Source organism: Epinephelus moara, chromosome 21 (assembly GCF_006386435.1).
Source record: "Epinephelus moara isolate mb chromosome 21, YSFRI_EMoa_1.0, whole genome shotgun sequence".
Classification (NCBI taxonomy): Eukaryota; Metazoa; Chordata; class Actinopteri; order Perciformes; family Serranidae; genus Epinephelus; species Epinephelus moara.
The window spans coordinates 26,115,972-26,131,971 of NC_065526.1; the positions used below are offsets into that span (position 1 = coordinate 26,115,972).

The 16,000-nt window shown below is 39.7% G+C and overlaps 4 protein-coding genes across 6 annotated transcripts in view; 2 read left to right on the forward strand and 2 right to left on the reverse strand.

Moving 5' to 3' along the window:
* Positions 1 to 116: 116 nt before the first annotated feature.
* On the reverse strand, positions 117 to 1,509 carry LOC126383093 (transmembrane protein 14C-like). 2 transcript variants are annotated; one of them, XM_050033521.1, is made up of 5 exons: positions 1,341 to 1,509; positions 1,113 to 1,208; positions 508 to 609; positions 340 to 427; positions 117 to 216 (listed from the first exon to the last, which is right to left on the reverse strand). In XM_050033521.1, the coding sequence occupies exons 2-5, from the start codon at positions 1,186 to 1,188 to the stop codon at positions 159 to 161; spliced, it is 324 nt and encodes a 107-aa protein (XP_049889478.1). In that variant the 5' UTR covers positions 1,189 to 1,208; positions 1,341 to 1,509; the 3' UTR covers positions 117 to 158. The 2 variants fall into 2 exon arrangements, with proteins under 2 accessions (XP_049889478.1, XP_049889477.1); XM_050033520.1 differs by having other exon boundaries at positions 1,113 to 1,211.
* Positions 1,510 to 1,652: 143 nt separating this feature from the next.
* Positions 1,653 to 5,248, reverse strand: pak1ip1 (PAK1 interacting protein 1). Its single transcript, XM_050033519.1, has 10 exons — positions 4,927 to 5,248; positions 4,586 to 4,748; positions 4,083 to 4,203; positions 3,879 to 3,953; positions 3,733 to 3,785; positions 3,476 to 3,621; positions 2,800 to 2,897; positions 2,580 to 2,679; positions 2,172 to 2,301; positions 1,653 to 1,956 (listed from the first exon to the last, which is right to left on the reverse strand). Exons 1-10 carry the CDS (start codon positions 5,002 to 5,004, stop codon positions 1,847 to 1,849), a joined length of 1,074 nt encoding a protein of 357 aa, XP_049889476.1. The 5' UTR covers positions 5,005 to 5,248; the 3' UTR covers positions 1,653 to 1,846.
* A 970-nt stretch (positions 5,249 to 6,218) lies between these two features.
* Positions 6,219 to 12,536, forward strand: LOC126383205 (uridylate-specific endoribonuclease C-like). The gene is made up of 7 exons (XM_050033682.1): positions 6,219 to 6,323; positions 8,662 to 8,761; positions 8,895 to 9,006; positions 9,087 to 9,208; positions 11,169 to 11,281; positions 11,746 to 11,899; positions 11,989 to 12,536. The coding sequence occupies exons 1-7, from the start codon at positions 6,313 to 6,315 to the stop codon at positions 12,247 to 12,249; spliced, it is 873 nt and encodes a 290-aa protein (XP_049889639.1). The 5' UTR covers positions 6,219 to 6,312; the 3' UTR covers positions 12,250 to 12,536.
* A 1,416-nt stretch (positions 12,537 to 13,952) lies between these two features.
* The window catches only part of cc2d1b (coiled-coil and C2 domain containing 1B), a 21,273-nt gene continuing 19,225 nt past the window's right edge, over positions 13,953 to 16,000 (forward strand). For both annotated transcript variants that reach the window (XM_050074556.1, XM_050074557.1), the window contains exons 1-3: positions 13,953 to 14,045; positions 14,332 to 14,446; positions 14,539 to 14,683. In XM_050074556.1, coding sequence (XP_049930513.1) covers positions 14,384 to 14,446; positions 14,539 to 14,683 — 208 coding nt within the window. In that variant the 5' untranslated portion in view covers positions 13,953 to 14,045; positions 14,332 to 14,383. The remainder of the gene's footprint in view (positions 14,046 to 14,331; positions 14,447 to 14,538; positions 14,684 to 16,000) is intronic.

Genomic DNA, 16,000 nt, shown 5'->3' on the forward strand with positions numbered 1-16,000 from the left:
TCTAAAAAATATTTTATATTACATTTTTTTTTTATACAGAATCAGACTGTAATAGAAAACTGCATTGAGGGAATGTTTGTGAATGAACAGCATGTGGGAGCATTTTTTATGTCAAAAATATGCACAGACACACAGAAAGAGTACATATATGTGTATTTTCAAGTTGTATGTGTTTTCTTTAGCATCCCAGTGATGATCTTCACCAGCATCAGTCCACTGAAAAGAAACATTTATATAGTAAATGTGATAATTGTCTGTTTGTCTCAGGTCAGTAAAAGCAAAGGTCTACAATCTACACTGGCGCAGTAGCATCTGACAATAAAAGAAAATATGTCTTACCTTGCTAAAGTCATTAAACCAGCTGGCATGAACTTCCACGAGTTGAGAAATCGCAGTCCCATCACCACGGCCAGTGTCCCCGAGGTGCCTGCAGGGAGACAGTTGTTGTCATGTGTTTATGAAAGCTGCAGTTGGACTGTCACACTTTGACAAACTAAACTTGCTCACCAAGTGAAAGCCAGACATTCTTGGGATTTTGAGATGCCAGATAAGCACCGACTGCAGCCAGCAGGCCAAAAAGGAGCCCTGCAGCCAGAGAGGTGACGCTGCCTGCGGAGGAAACACAGCTGGGTTTTATTTTGAACTGTTTAATTATATTTGGTGCATTTTTTTCCCTCAACTCTCCATTTTTGACCTAAAAAACTAATTATCTACATTTTATCTGCAGAATTATACTGTATGTACACTAAGATGCCAGTTTATTAGGGACAACTAGCTATAAGACATCATCCCTGCAGAAGAAAGATCAATCTTCATTAAGGTTATAATATCCAGTTTTGTTTAAACTGATTTAGAGAGGTGTTGTGTCAACTTCATGATCATGATGATTTTTATATTAATGTATGAGTGATAATATTAAAGTACAACAGTAACGGAGGCATTTTTATACTTTTAAAATACTTGAAGTACATTTTTCTGATATGACTTACACACTTTTACTCAAGAAACATTTTCAATTTCTACCTTGAAGTACGGAAAGACTCTGAATAACATTATTTCCTCTGCCACTGTTATATCTAAACACAAACTATATTGGTGTGTGTCTCTCCTACCTGCTTTAACATAACCCATGATTCCTCCTGCTGACACCAGAGCAGCATAGGTGAACCCAATCCAGTCTACAGCCATGTCAGGAGACCACAAACCTGCTGCTGTAAATCACACTTTATTTTAAAACAAACTGTCAACAGTTGAACAATTACAAAATAGCGATAAAGTGTCTGCCAATCATTGTGCCATTAAAATATTACCAAAAACGTATGAAAACTAACTAGCCCTACCTGAATTTGAGAACAAGCTTGGCACGCAACTTCCGCACCCTGACCATATCACTTCCGGTGTACTACGGCGCTTTCAGAATAAAAGTACCTAACTGTTTTTCACTATTTTTAACTGATTATTTCTCATCAGTTTTGAACAGAGCCAAACGAAACACGTGATGTCTCAAACTCGACTCATGACGATCATACCACCAAGAAATCAAATATATATCCCTCAGAACATACAATATGCAGCTGTGCTTTATCGCCTCCCTGTGGTCACCATGAGTAAATGCATGTGACAATGAAACTCAAGCTAAAAAAAAAAAACTGTTCATGGATTATAAAACATTTTTATTGTTGGCTGTGTCATTTCTATTGTCATTTCTCTTCTTTTCAATGTTGACAGCCAAATATATTCACAAAGTCTGTTCTTAAAAGGCTGTAGCAATCACAAAAAGCACATGCATATGTGACCAAGTATAAAACAGTCCATGAATGAAAAAACAGATTAATTATTTTCCAATTTATTTTCCAGTGCCCTTTTTCTTCTTTTTGGGTTTGCTCTCGTCTTCCAGAATGACTTCTTCTGCTGCGATTCGGACTCTCTTCGTCTTTGAAAGCTCCTGAGCGAGCTCTGTGGACAGGAGCGAACAGAGGGAGTGTGTTACACAGAAGTTAAACCACAAGGCTCCTTATTCTAGTAAGAGAAAGCTGAACCACCTACAGTGCATCCCTATCAACATGGAAACTAAAAAGACCAAAATCACCAGCCTCAGTATAACATCTAATATCTATAGATATAGACGTGCCATGATTATGACATGCAACAACAGTCAGTGTTTTCAGGACCTTCAGATGTTGTTGCCCGAGCTGCTGGTTCCTCAGCGATCTGCTGCACTGATGAAGGTTTCCACACAGCCAGGCACGTCAGTCTGGCCATTGTGTTCACTTCCCCAAGGAGAGAGGGAGACTCGAGCTCCTGTTGGACAGTAAGAGTACATTGCTAGATCAGGTAACAACAGTGTCACTTTGCTAATCTTTGCTTTTATTATAACAGGTTTTATTATGTCGGAAATTTTCACTACTTATCTGACTATATCTGCATATCTTATTGTAGTTATTATTGCTTGAACTTTATTACTCTGATTTGCTGAGTAGATACAGTATGTAAATTGGACGTTGTTTTAAAACATACACTGCTGCTGCAAATTCAGTGTTGTTGAATTTAAATGTTCATATATAACACTAGAGACGTGCCTCTTTTAGATGGAGTTTCCACATTTTGATGAATCCGTCGTTTGAAGCCGTCACCAGCACGCAGTAATCCTCCATCATGAAACTGTCAACTGCTTTCACTCTGAAATCACAAGAGGATATAAATTTCTCTGTCCTCATCATCAGTAATGTATGCTTAGAAATGCAACTCAAAATACTTTAAATACATGAATCTGCAAAATAAAAAACACTATGAATTTACCTGGTTTCATGAGCCTTAAACTCACACACCCATGTCTCTTTTCCTACGTCACATAACCTCACAATTTCATCGTCCCCTGCGACGGCCAGAATGGAGTTCTGAAAAACAAGCAGGATTACAACATCTATGTTAAGTGCAACTTCTACATTTTTCAACCTATTCTCCCCATGTTTTGTGTCTAAGTGACTAATGGGAACAACAGTTTTTGAAAGTGGTCAAGTATTGAGCCACAACGCCGCAGCCAGCAGCCACAAAATGCTGCGATGCAATCCTTCTGGACAAAATGCACCATCAATTTATGTCAGCTAAAAGTGTTTGTTTTTGCCACTGTCAGGTCCAGATTGTTATTATAAGTGTCTGACAGCATTATGCAAAGGACTCAAACATTTTCGCTCAACCTGACTGTTTGTTTTTGTGTCTATCCAAGGCTCACTCAATGAGAAGCCTTGCTGCAGCGCTCTCTCTCAATACTGGACCAATTAAAAAAATTGTTGTACCCATAAGTCACTTAGAAACAAACACATGGGAAAACAGGGTTCAGGGTGAAAAACTACAAAATTCCCCCTTAAAATTACAGGGTTTGTTTTGTTGATGTTGCTTATTACTGAAGCGCAACAAGCTCTATATCACATATACAGTAAATGTCACTGTAAGTGCAGCTTTTGTCAGAACTCACATTTAAGAACTTCACAGATGAGATCCTCTTGGGGTTTTTGACTGTTCCTGTCACAGAGGCTGTCTCCAGGTCGTAGATGCTCACTGTGTCATTCACCACGGTCACGTATTTATCTCCATCTGGAGACCATCTGACAATGTGTGCATCTGTGTAAAGCATCGGGAAATAAAGGTTGAACTCATTTCAGACATACTTCTGTTGCTAAAAGAACTTAAACAGAGCATTTCCTTCACTTCACAGTCCAAGAGGACACTTACTCTGTTTTATGTTTTTGATGAAGGCCGATCGTCCGTTAGTCAGATTCCATGTTCTACAAGAAAAAAAAGACACAACAATCATTTTTGATTCCCTGTTAAACTAATCATCTGCCTGACAGAGTTTCCAGCAGAGCTGTGAATTTTACCTGAGAGTCTTATCTGTCCCAACTGAAAGTGCAAGTTTTCCAGACGGATGGACGGACAGTGATGTGACATGACCACTGAGGAAAACAACAGCATTAAGCAAGTTACTTCACTTCGTCCCATCAAACAAAAAATACACGTCAACAATCACACAAACAAAATCAACTCAGTGCTTCTGCAGCAGCTCTCTCTCTCTCTGTCCTTACTGGTGAGCTTTGATGGATTTGAGACACTCCCACTTCTTTGTGCTCCACACACATATGAGTCCATCTTCTCCTCCGCTCAGTAAATGAGACGCCCCATAAAACTCCAGGCAGGTGATGGTACCTGTGTAATAGATGGAGGTTTGGGTCAGGTGTACTTATATTTGATTTTATGATAACTGCACTATTTCATGTTTTATTTCTTGTGTCTGGGATTCTCATTTTTACCTTTTTTTTTTAATTTATTTTTTTAAATAGTAATAGTAGCATTATCGGAGGGAGCCTGAGAAAAAAATTCACTGCCAACAACTGCTAACTGTCCATATATACTCCATCACTGCCGATCCCTTCATACTTCCATGTAGAAAGTTTAATTACTTCACATGAATATCACCACAGGCCACAGACAATGTTAGGCATCCACAGAAAGGCCCTGTGGGGAGATCTTGGTGCCACTGATCCACAGCTACTTGTCACTACCTTGATGCCAAACAGAAGTCACTCACCGTCATGATGCAGCAGAGCTCCGTGTTCAATCCTCTTCTTCATGTCATAAAGCTGTATGGTCTCATCTTTGCTTCCTGTGACAACAAACCTCTCACTGGCTGCAGCAGCTGATATGGATGCAGTGTGGGCGTGATGTGTGAAGTCTGCCGTGGCTGTCCACTCCTGCATGACAAACACCAAATGCATTAAAAACAAAAGGTCACATCATCATCATCCCATTAATAAACATTAAACCTTTGGCATTACACAGATTGTTGCTCTGCAGGTCTGCCTACCAATCCCAGTAAATACAACACAGTAACTATTATACACAACTACAAAATAAGACACTCAAACATACCTTCTCATCCGTTTTCACTCGGTAACCAAAGGCGATCTGCTCGTAGCTCCCAGCAATCAGCTCCAGTACAGCTGCCATGCCGCCACTTGTAGCTACAGAGGGCTAAGCTAGCCGGCTAGTTAGCTTTTAAACTTTACCTCTTCCTATCGCCTGGGTTGAGCAACAGCTAATAACAGCTAGTAACAGTCCAAGCAGAGACCTACGCGAGAAACACCGCGACTATAAATAACGTGAACAACGTGGTGAACCTATTTAAACATAACTATTGACTTGCTACTCTTGACAAACCCACTCCAAATCCAAAACAACGTGTGCGGCTGGTGCGCATGCGCAATAATCTACTTCCCTCCATTTGGTGGGTGGTGGTTTTCAAAATAAAAGGCAGTGGTGTGAAAACATTTGCGTTTTTGAGCCAGGCATTTTTGATGCTGATTTATATACTTTAACGATGTGTAACTTTATAAGCGTGTACTATCTGTAAGCCTCAAAACAAACAAACAAACAAGCAAACAAACAAATAAAAAGCCCCCCCCCCCCCAAAAAAAAAGCCAAAAAATAAAAATAAAAATAATCTCAAAATTGGACAAGGACCTTGTAAAAAACATATTCTTGGCCTCATTTCGAGGAGTTATGATGCTGTGAGAAAAATTAAATGACTGTTCAATAGTAAATGACAATGAATGAGACTGAAGCCTGCCACCGCAATAATTAGTTATATAATAATTGAGAAAAGCTTTAGTTTATCAACTTAAATTTGCATTTAAACTACATAAAAATACAGCACAATTAGCTTTTGTTAATAGGCTATTTCCTAATGTGTCTTTGAACAATGGAATACTTTGGGGTTTATGGTTAGGGTTAGGGGTCTAAAGTTACATTTAACTTTATATTAATAAATCATATGAACCCATAATCCTAACCTTGGTTATAACAACTCGTCAGATCTTTTATAATTTCCCAACAGAATATTTTAGTTCAGAGAGCCCAGGGTCTTCATGTTAGATGCTGTTTCCAGCAAAATAGTCTAATTTTTTGTTCATTTGCTTTAACTCATGTTACAGAAATACAATTGAACAACTGTTTGTAATAAATATTTTTAAGACAAAGCATCGATTAAAAATCAATGCATGTTTAATAATCAGCTGATCTCTATGAATACCAAACTTTACTCACAGTAAGCCCATTGTACATTCTGTATTACTCTACTACGACCACAGGATGAGCCCCGCCCATTTAATGACAGAGGGGAGGGGCGAGGGCGTCTACGTGTCTCATGATTGGCTGGTTCCCTTGTACACATCATGATTGACGCCTTAGATAACAGTCCGCAACTACAGTTTTTCAGAGGATGAGAAGTCTCAGTGAATTCCTCCACTGAACAGAATCATGGCAAGAAGGTAAGGTTTGGATGATAGATAATAGAGATACACCAAGATAAGTTAAGTTTAAAAATCTGTCTTCAGTTCTTGTTTTGTGCAGGTGTGGAGGACACATTTTCAGCCACTTTTAAACCCGAGGCGTTCAACCAAGACAGAAATATTTGGTGTAAACATAAGCCAAAGTGTAACATGATACGTCTCATGGTTGTTTTTAATGGAAATGTCGAGAAAAAATTAAAGGTTAGCAGGTTTTATTTCTTAAATACAAATGTCCATCTGGTTCAGACCAACCAACAGCTGCTATCAGTGCAGAGTACAGTCAGTACAGTGGATATCTGCATGTTGTGTGTTTGTATTTGTTTGTGTGTGAGTGCTGCAGGGTCTGGTAGTGATTAGGGGGGTTGTATTATACAACAACAGGACAGGACCAGACTAGAAACAAATAGCCTCTGCTGCAGTCAAAGTGTGAAGCTGTTCTCCCTTGTGATATTCAACTGAAGCCTGACTAAATTAAGAACAGAGAAGTTTCTGTACTGCTATGTGCTCCTTCCTGTCATTTGCTTCTTACTCAACTTTTTTTCCCCCTGAATGTGTCAAACATCTGCTCAGTTTATATGACAGGAAGGGAGGGACAGTTATTTTTGATACTTGCAATGGCATTGTCACTTGAAGACAACGCACAGTGATGAGGGGACGGAGCAGACACAAAGGCTTTAAACTCATAAAAGCATCTGATCATGGTGTCATATTAAACAACCCATCATATTTCTTTGGCCGAGTTTTAATAGCACCCATAAAAACAGCATCTGGAAGGTGTGTGTATCTCAAGTTACAACCTACCTCAAAACCATGCAGTTGTAACCTAATGATGGAGGCGTGGTTCCTTTATGGAGCTATGGTTTTCCCTACTGGTATATCGCTTTGTTCTGCTGGCATTGTGTTGTCTATAAAAGGTGCAAGACAGGTCCCCTTGTACAGTGCAACAAGCTCATCCTGTGGCTCCCTGGATAATAGCTGATAAACTTGTTTCAACTGGACTGTCAACATGTTTCCTGTCATTTTGGCCATGTACGTACAGTATAATATCTGGAGGTTAAGGGTCAGCTCACCTAAATCACTGAAGAATACAGTGTCCCCATAGTTGTGTGGTGTCAGGGTAAAAAGTAATTGTATTATTTGATTTTTAGGCCACAGAAATCTCAGAACTTCTGCAAATAAAACTAGACTACAGTGTCTGCAAGGAGAAGTACCACTAAGGAGAAGGAGGAATAATGTTTTTTAGTGGTTTTTAAACAAATGCAGCCACAATATGATCCCAGCATTTGAAACATCCTTTTGTTTAATCAAGAGCTAAGCAACTCAAAAATGTTTAGGATATTGTATATTTTAAGGGTCACCTCTCACACTGACTATTTTGTTCATGTTTTCCATTTAGGTACATCATTATAGGTATCCAGATGCATGTGTTAATGCTGAATAATCAGCCCTACATTAAAACTTATCACCTACAAATGCTTTAATTTGCATTTTTCTCATAGATTCTTGCTTGAAGCCTGTGCAGCTGTTATCATTTTTGCTCTCATCTATGTTGTAGCTCCACTCTCTCACACTTTAATGCTTTTATGTTATTTATTTTTACTGCTTTGACCACCTGACTCTACCTCTGCTACATGGCCACAGCTCCTGCTGGTCATGTTTTGTCGACGCTTTGGAACGTATCTTCTCCACTACAAGGTCACTGGTTGTCATTCATGTGTTGTACTCATATGTGACGATATATATAGATATTGGGCCTTAACTGAAGGACTTATCTTGGTATGTTGCAGCAACTTCCTGTTAACTACAGTTATCTGGATGAATTAATCAGGCAGCACACTGTCATAAAAGGGTGCCGATGAGGGGGAGGTTTCCTGAACAACACTATTTGGTTGGTTTAACTGGTTGATTTAATCAGTGGTGGTAGAACAAGAGACGTCTTTCAAACTCATGCTGGCTGTGGAAAACAAACATCTTCTTCTTTAACCCCCCCCCCCAGGAAAACTAATCATTTCTGCATATGGAGAAAATATTTTGATCTTATTTAACCCAAAGAACAGGCTTTTTTCACAGAAGACATTTAGCTGCTTCCGTTTCAGGGTCCTATTTTTGTGCAAGTTTCCTTTTGTCACACTGGTGTCTTACTGGGACTCTTCAATGGAATGATTCATCATTAATGTTATTAGTGACATGTGATTTTCCCCGTGTAACAAGTCAAAATGTCTGCTGTCAAAAAAAAAAAGCCTTTTCTCACTTTCTTGGATATCTTTATAAGTTTGACCAGATTCCAAAATGTGTATGTTACAACGTTTTATCACAGTAAACAGTCCAACCAGGAGCTCACTGAGGTGCTGAACGACCTCTGGCGCCTGGATACAAACCGTCTCAAGCCGGGGACTGATTACATAATTTCCCTCCAGGTCAGCACCACAAGTCTGCCTTCATTGCCTCTCTGCAATACAAAACACTCTGTCAGAGATGCATGCAGTACATGCAAACCCCACAGAGTTACATGCTGATGTCTGTCTGTGTATTTGTGTGTGTTGTGTTCAGGGGAGGGCAGGTTATGTGGCTCAGGGCAGCAACTATGCCAGAGACAGGGCCAGGGCCCCACTCTTCACATTTGTCAATGAAGACAAACTCAAGAGCATCGAGACATACTTACGTAAGTATCAGTGCATGTACTCCATTAAACTCTTTCTTTTGCTAAAACCACCTTTAACAAGCGTGTTTTTTAAAATGCAGATTTCATCAACTTGCTGGACAACTATGAGATGTCCACGGGTGTAGCAGAGACGGTGACGTCAGAGGAGCTTCAAGAGAACAGGCTCTTCATTGATTCCATCGTGGAGACCGAACTCATGAAGGTGCAGTGGCTGTGAGAGAGAGGGAGCCCATCTCTTTAACACATCTATCGTCACAATCAAACAGCACACACTGATCCTACACAGCAGCTGTTCACACTCCTGGTTACCTCCCGAAATGCTGACAGAGATTCAAGCTGTTGTTAATGAACCAGTGTGATGTATTCCACTCTGTGACACCTTTTATAACCATTTAGTTTCAGGCCAAATCCGTCAGCAGACTCTATAAAAGTTTTTCTCAACATGATGTCTCACATAAGAATGAATGTTTAAATGAAATGTGCACACAACATGCACCCAAACTTCCAGCTACAGACTGCACAAAGGAGTTCACATTCAGTACAGTAGATTGGTAGAACGCATTCAACTGTATACCATATGCCAGTGGTTCCCAACTTGTGGGTCGGGGTCCAAAATTGGGTGGTGAGTCCATTCTGAATGGACCACAAGTGACTCAGAAACATGTCAAGTTTGTAAAAAACAAACTGTATTTTTAAGTACAGTGAATCTCCAGCACAGAGTTTTTATTTTGAGGTGCCATTTCCTGCTATAGATTGACTGAATAAAGGACAGCTACTTGACAGAGACAGCAAACTAGCTTGAGAGCAAGGCCAAACGCAAGCATGATGCTGAATGTATTAATCAGAATCAGAATCATAAATACTTTATTGATCATTTACTTTATTGTGAAACAAGTACAGAGAAAGCTAAGCTAAGCTAAAGCTAATCAGGAGCACCTGCAACAGGCTGCATGCACAGTCGACACATGCGTACTAAACTGAGTGGACCTAATGAGAAATCTAGACCCCCTGGCTGGACCAGTTGGGAACCACTGCCATATGCTATCACATATAAAAATGCCATACTGTAACTTCTCTTTCATACATTACACTTTTTTGTGTGTGTTGTGCATCCTTATTATCTCCACCAGGCGTATCGCAATGCACCTAAGAATCGATTATTTCTCTCACCCCTAGTGGTAACCAGTATATGAGCCCAGTGCAGGGTAGCAATGATTTGCTAGCCAGTAGGACACACACACAGAGACACATATGCACTAACATGCACTGACTGGCTACCACAACAAGAAACAGAGAAGCTCAGATTACAACACACACAGAGGGAGTGTGACTTCATTCTCTTGCTCCACTATATCTTCACACAGGAAGTTGTTTTCTGCTGTATTAATGCTCTGAATGTTGTACAGAGCTCCTTTAATAGCTGCTCTAGCTGCTTTATAATATTAATAATAAACTTTATTTGCAAAGCGCTTTTCAAAACAAAGTTACAAAGTACTTAACACGGTTGATCCTGGAAAAAACAATGCAGAATTCAAGCAAATAAAATGAGGCAATTTCAAGAAACACAAGATAGAAATAATAAAAATAATCGAATGAGATGTATATAAAATAAGCAGTGTGCTAAAACTAATAAAAGGCTTTTTTGAACAGAGACCTTTTAAGAAGCGATTTAAAAGATGTCACTAATTCAGTAAGCCTCAGAAAAGCCCAGTCACCTTTTGTTTTTAGCCAGGACTGAGGAACAGCCAATAGAGCCCTGCCTGAGGATCTAAGCCTGCAACCCAACAGGGCAGCAGCATCTCAGCAATGTAGCCGGGGGTTAAGCCATGAAGTGCTGTAAAAGTGATCAGTAAAATCTTAAAATCAATTCTAAAACTGACTGGTAACCAGTGAAGAGAGGTTAAAACAGGGCTGATATGGTCATGTTTTCTAGTGTGAGTTAAAAGCCGAGCAGCTGCATTTTGCACCAGCTGAAGCCGTGAGAGCTGCTTTATTACAAGATCCTCCTCAGGGAGTTTGCTCAGCTGTCATGGGTATGTAGATGTTCAAATATCTGTTTTTCTGAGCATTTATAAGACATCTTGTTGATATTGCCTTAAAAGTTCAAAACGATTTTACTATTCCCAAGCTTGAACTTTCATCATACTGCTTTTTCTTTACAGTGTGCTCACAAGTATCTGGTCAAGAAGGGGCAGTCGTCATCAGATCCTGGACAGTTCAAGAGACAGCTGTACGACATCTGGTTCCGCCTCTACCACAGGGACAGAAATGGAGGGTGAGTTTCAAAGTAACAGCAGGGGGAGCTACTGCAGTGTAGAGAGATGTGATACTAGAGGTGAGCAGAGAGCGCACAGGTTTAATCATCTACAGAATAACTGGTGGAAGTCAACCTTGACTGTTTTCTGCTGCTGAATAAACTGGCATGGAGGCAGATGAATATTTTTCTCAAGAATCAAAAAGGAATCTAAATTTTTACATGAATAAATACAGCAATACAACAACGATACATTTGTTTGTTACACTGAAAAAACTCTTAAAATTGCATGCATATAATATTCAGCTGCTTCTGTAAAGAAGGGTTGCAGGTGGTGTTACATTGAGTGCTTTCATTTGGTATCTAGGCAGCAATGCAAACACAGTAGATTAGAGGAAATAAAGTTCTAATCTCAGATGACTGAGGTCATACAGACTCAATAAACCTGTCTTTGAAACTTATTGTTGTTGTTTTTTTTATCACAGAGAGGATTCCTGTGGCTTTGAACATGTGTTTGTGGGAGAGACCAAGTATGGCCAGGAGATTATGGGTCTCCACAACTGGGTCCAGTTCTACCTGCAGGAGAAACACAACCATGTTGACTACAAAGGCTACAAAGCAAGAGACAACAAAGATACAGTAAGACAACACTTTGTTACCATGTGCATTATGAAGATCCTCAACACACTAAACACCTAATAAATTATGTATGTATGATTGTTTTACAGCCTGATGAAGACGACCACGTCCTGAATCTGCAGTTCAGTTGGAAAGGCCTGGTGAAGCCGGTCGGTGGCTGTTTCATTGGTGTCAGCCCAGAGTTTGAGGTGGCTCTCTTCACCATCATCTTCCTCATGTCGAATGAGAAGATGACGTCTGTGGTGGTGAAAGTGGACGAGTATGTGCTGGAGCTGGTTGTCTATCGGCACGGGAGATCCATCGGCACGTCCTACCCTAAACTGCTCAGCAGCAACCACAGAGATCTGTAATATCACTACATCTGAGCTGTCAGCTGTCATGTAAACATTTATATTTACAGTTTAACAATATGTGTTACACTTTCATTTTGTACCTATGCGGTATAATCCTAAGACAAATCCAGATCAGGTTCTCTTTGCACTAAATGTCAGGCTCAAAGTGTCAATAATGAGCAAGGTTTTCATCCTAAACCTCCTGATCTGGATTGATATCATGGAAGGAATATAACTTTTTATTAATCATTTTTACATGTTATTCTGTATACTGTTATTGAGTAAAAAAATACTCTGGTTACAAAGTAGTGCTGTCATTTTTATCCTTTAATGTTCATGTAATTAGGCCAGATATTTCACAATATTTAGAGAGATAATACAAAAATTAAGTATAGTTAGATTCTGTGTTTCTGATAGCTACAAAGTGTGGTCTCTTTTGCCTTGATTTTAGTCTGTCAGGTAGACTTCCTTTCAAGCAACATAAAAATCAAAGAGTAAACTCTGATAAAATCATGTCATCAAAAGCTGAAATTAATGAAAGTTCCAGTTTTTACCATAAGTCATTGTCACCCAAAGTATTATTTCTGATTACACATAAATGTAGCACAGAAACAACTATTTGGCAGCTGTACCATGACCTTTTTTTTTTTTTTTTTTTATATATATACTTTTTTTTTATTAGTCCCCGAGGGGAAATTCAATTTTTGTTTTTTCACTCTGTTGTCAATTATACACAGGTCCGAACACACACATGCACAAACTGGACCTATACATGCACTAAGTGGACACACACATGCACAAACTGGACCTATACATGCACTAAGTGGAGAGATTGGGCTGCCCATGACAGGCGCTCTGAGCGGTTGGGGGGTTCAGTGCCTTGCTCAGGGGCACCAAGGCAGTGCCCAGGAGGTGAACTGGCACCTCTCCAGCTACCAGTCCACGCTCCATATTTTTGGTCCGGACGGGGACTTGGGTTCCCAACCCAAGTCCCTATGGACTGAGCTACTGCCGCCCCCAGGACCTGACTAACTGGGCAACAACAGACTGTGAAGAAGATAAAACAAAGTGCTTGATGCAGCTTTATTAAAGACAGTTGGGAGCACTTTTCCAGATTCCTGACATTAAAAAAGATATAATATCTTGATATAATAATAAAGCCAGAAATCTGATAATAAAGTTAGAAATTCTGAGATATTTTTATGATTTGAATATAATTTTTTTCATTTATTCTCTGAAATCTGCAATTTTTAGGGGTTTAGAAAGGAATTATTCTGATTTTTTTCTGCAGTCATAAAACAAATCCCTCAGATAGAAAAATATTTTTATATCCAATTGTATTTGTTTTTATGAATTGTATTTAATGTAAAACACTCACATTGTATATACATTTTTAAAAAAGAAAGACGTTTATCATATATCTATTACACACATTTGTATATAGTATATTTAAATGCTTAGTTTGCTATGTTTTTGAGTGTCTTGGCACAGAAAAGTCATTGTACAGATTTCTGGTGTTTCCCATGCAGATGCTGATGAAACTTAAATCATGAGATGACTGTAAATTATGAAATTATAACAATGTAACTTATTACACAGTTGCAGATTCATTTCTTACTTGCCTAACAGATTTATTTGTGCATTATTTATCCAGTCTATCAGGAGTCAGGTCATGTCAGGGCTGCACCTTTAAAATTAGCCCTGGACGCTCCCTCGCTCTGCGCATGCGTACTCACACTAACCCATTACCATGTCAAACCACAGAAATGAAACTGTTCCTCTGAAAACTACCTGATGAAGTGCTGAACGAGCAGGTAAACACACTCACGTTATATAAACCTGGGCAAAACACTACTTAAATGTTGCTTACAGCGGCACAAACAGTCGTCTTCTTTCTCTTAAACAAACTTTTCGAGTTAGAGGCGACAAACATGGTTAGCTAGCAGCTAGCCGTTCGGCTAACATAACCGTCAGTTGGGAAGCTCGTTGCCACTCACTCTGTCTGGGAGCCACCTGACAACCGCTCACATGATTTTAACCGCTGCGCACAGACTGATGACACTATACAACAGGAAACCGATTGTTTTTATGTGTTTGTAGTTTGTATCGCTGGAGTGTCGCTTGTTAAACAACAAGCCACAACAACAACAACATGTTTGGGAAGAAGAAGAGAGCTCCGCAGCCCAGAGGCCAGGGCGCTGCTGCTGCCAAGCAGGTAACAACAACAACAACCGGCACAGATGTTTTATGTGACGTTTTCCTTGGACAGTAGCTGTCATGGTGTTATCTTTTACTTCCTGGTTTCAGATGGGTCTGTTTGTAGACCTGGACCCTGAGCAGATGATGATGGGGATGGAGGGGGATCTGGACGACCCTGACCTGGAGGCTGAACTTGCTGCTATCACTGGAAATAAAGCTGCTGCTGGAGGAAGAGCCAAACCTAAGGGGAAAAGTGAGTGCTGTGATGTATACTGCTGTAACCAGTTAATACCCATGCCCATGCCTGGTGTCAGCACTACAGCCTGACCGATACCTGGATGTTTGAGGCAGACACCAATTATAAGATAAAAGAGTTTTAAAAAATCTGATAATGATAAGTTCCCTTAAATTTGGTTATTTAAAGGTCTAGTGTGTAGAATTTACTGACATCTAGCGGTAAGGTTGCAGAGCCAAAACTTCTCCTGTGTGCCAAGCGTGTCGGAGAACTACGGCTGCTGACACGAAAACGCGAATGGCCCTATCTAGCACCAGTGTTTGGTTTGTCTGTCCTGGGCAACTGTGTAACAACATGTCGGTCTCTGTGGCAGAGGATCCGCTCCGTACACAGATATAAATGGCTTATTCTTAGGTAATAAAAATACAATAGTTTGTATTTTCAGGTGATTATAAACTACATACATATTTATGAATAATTGTTGGCCCTAAATTCTACACACTGGACCTTTAATAATTTTGACTAAGCCATTTATTAGGCAGGACATTTTACAGTTAAAAAAAATAAACATTAGTCTCTGGTGGACAAACTATAGATATGGTGATCCTAAAACATATCTTTGGCATTTCTGTACTTAAAGTTCATGAATTACATACTATTGGCCAACATAACAGCTTGGTTGATTTATTCTAGTACATCTACTATAGTATCAAAAGTGTGTGGACAACTGAGCATTACTAGTGTGATCCAGCCCTCTAACTCACTCCATACATCTAGGATTTTCTCATTGATTATTAGGCTAGAACTGTTCACCCATATGCTGTATCACCCCTCTACTGGGATGGCATTTCCAACCCATGCTCCAGGGATTTGCTTCCATTTATTCACAACAGCACAGAAGACAGAGAAGTTGCGCACTGGTCTGACTCACAGTCGACATTTCAGTTTATCTCAATGATTTTAATGGGGTTGAGGTCGAGAGTCTCTACAGGCCAATCAAGTTCTTCTGCACCAAGCTTGAAAAACCATTTCCTCATGGATCTCTCTTTGTGCACTGGGGTTATGGTCATGTTGAAACAGGAAAGACCATCTCCAAACAATGAGCGCGGTTACATGCACACTAATAAACCGATCATTATCTGATATCTGAAGTTACCTGATTATTCAAGTGGTCATGTAAACAGCATAATCCGATAGGCTTTATCAGATAAAAGCCATTATCTGATTATGAGAAATCAGATAAACACATCTAGCTTTTTCCCCAATAGTCAGATTATTCGGTGCATGTATACCCTTTAATCTGGTTTCTTTCGGGTTTTGCTATTTTATACTCCC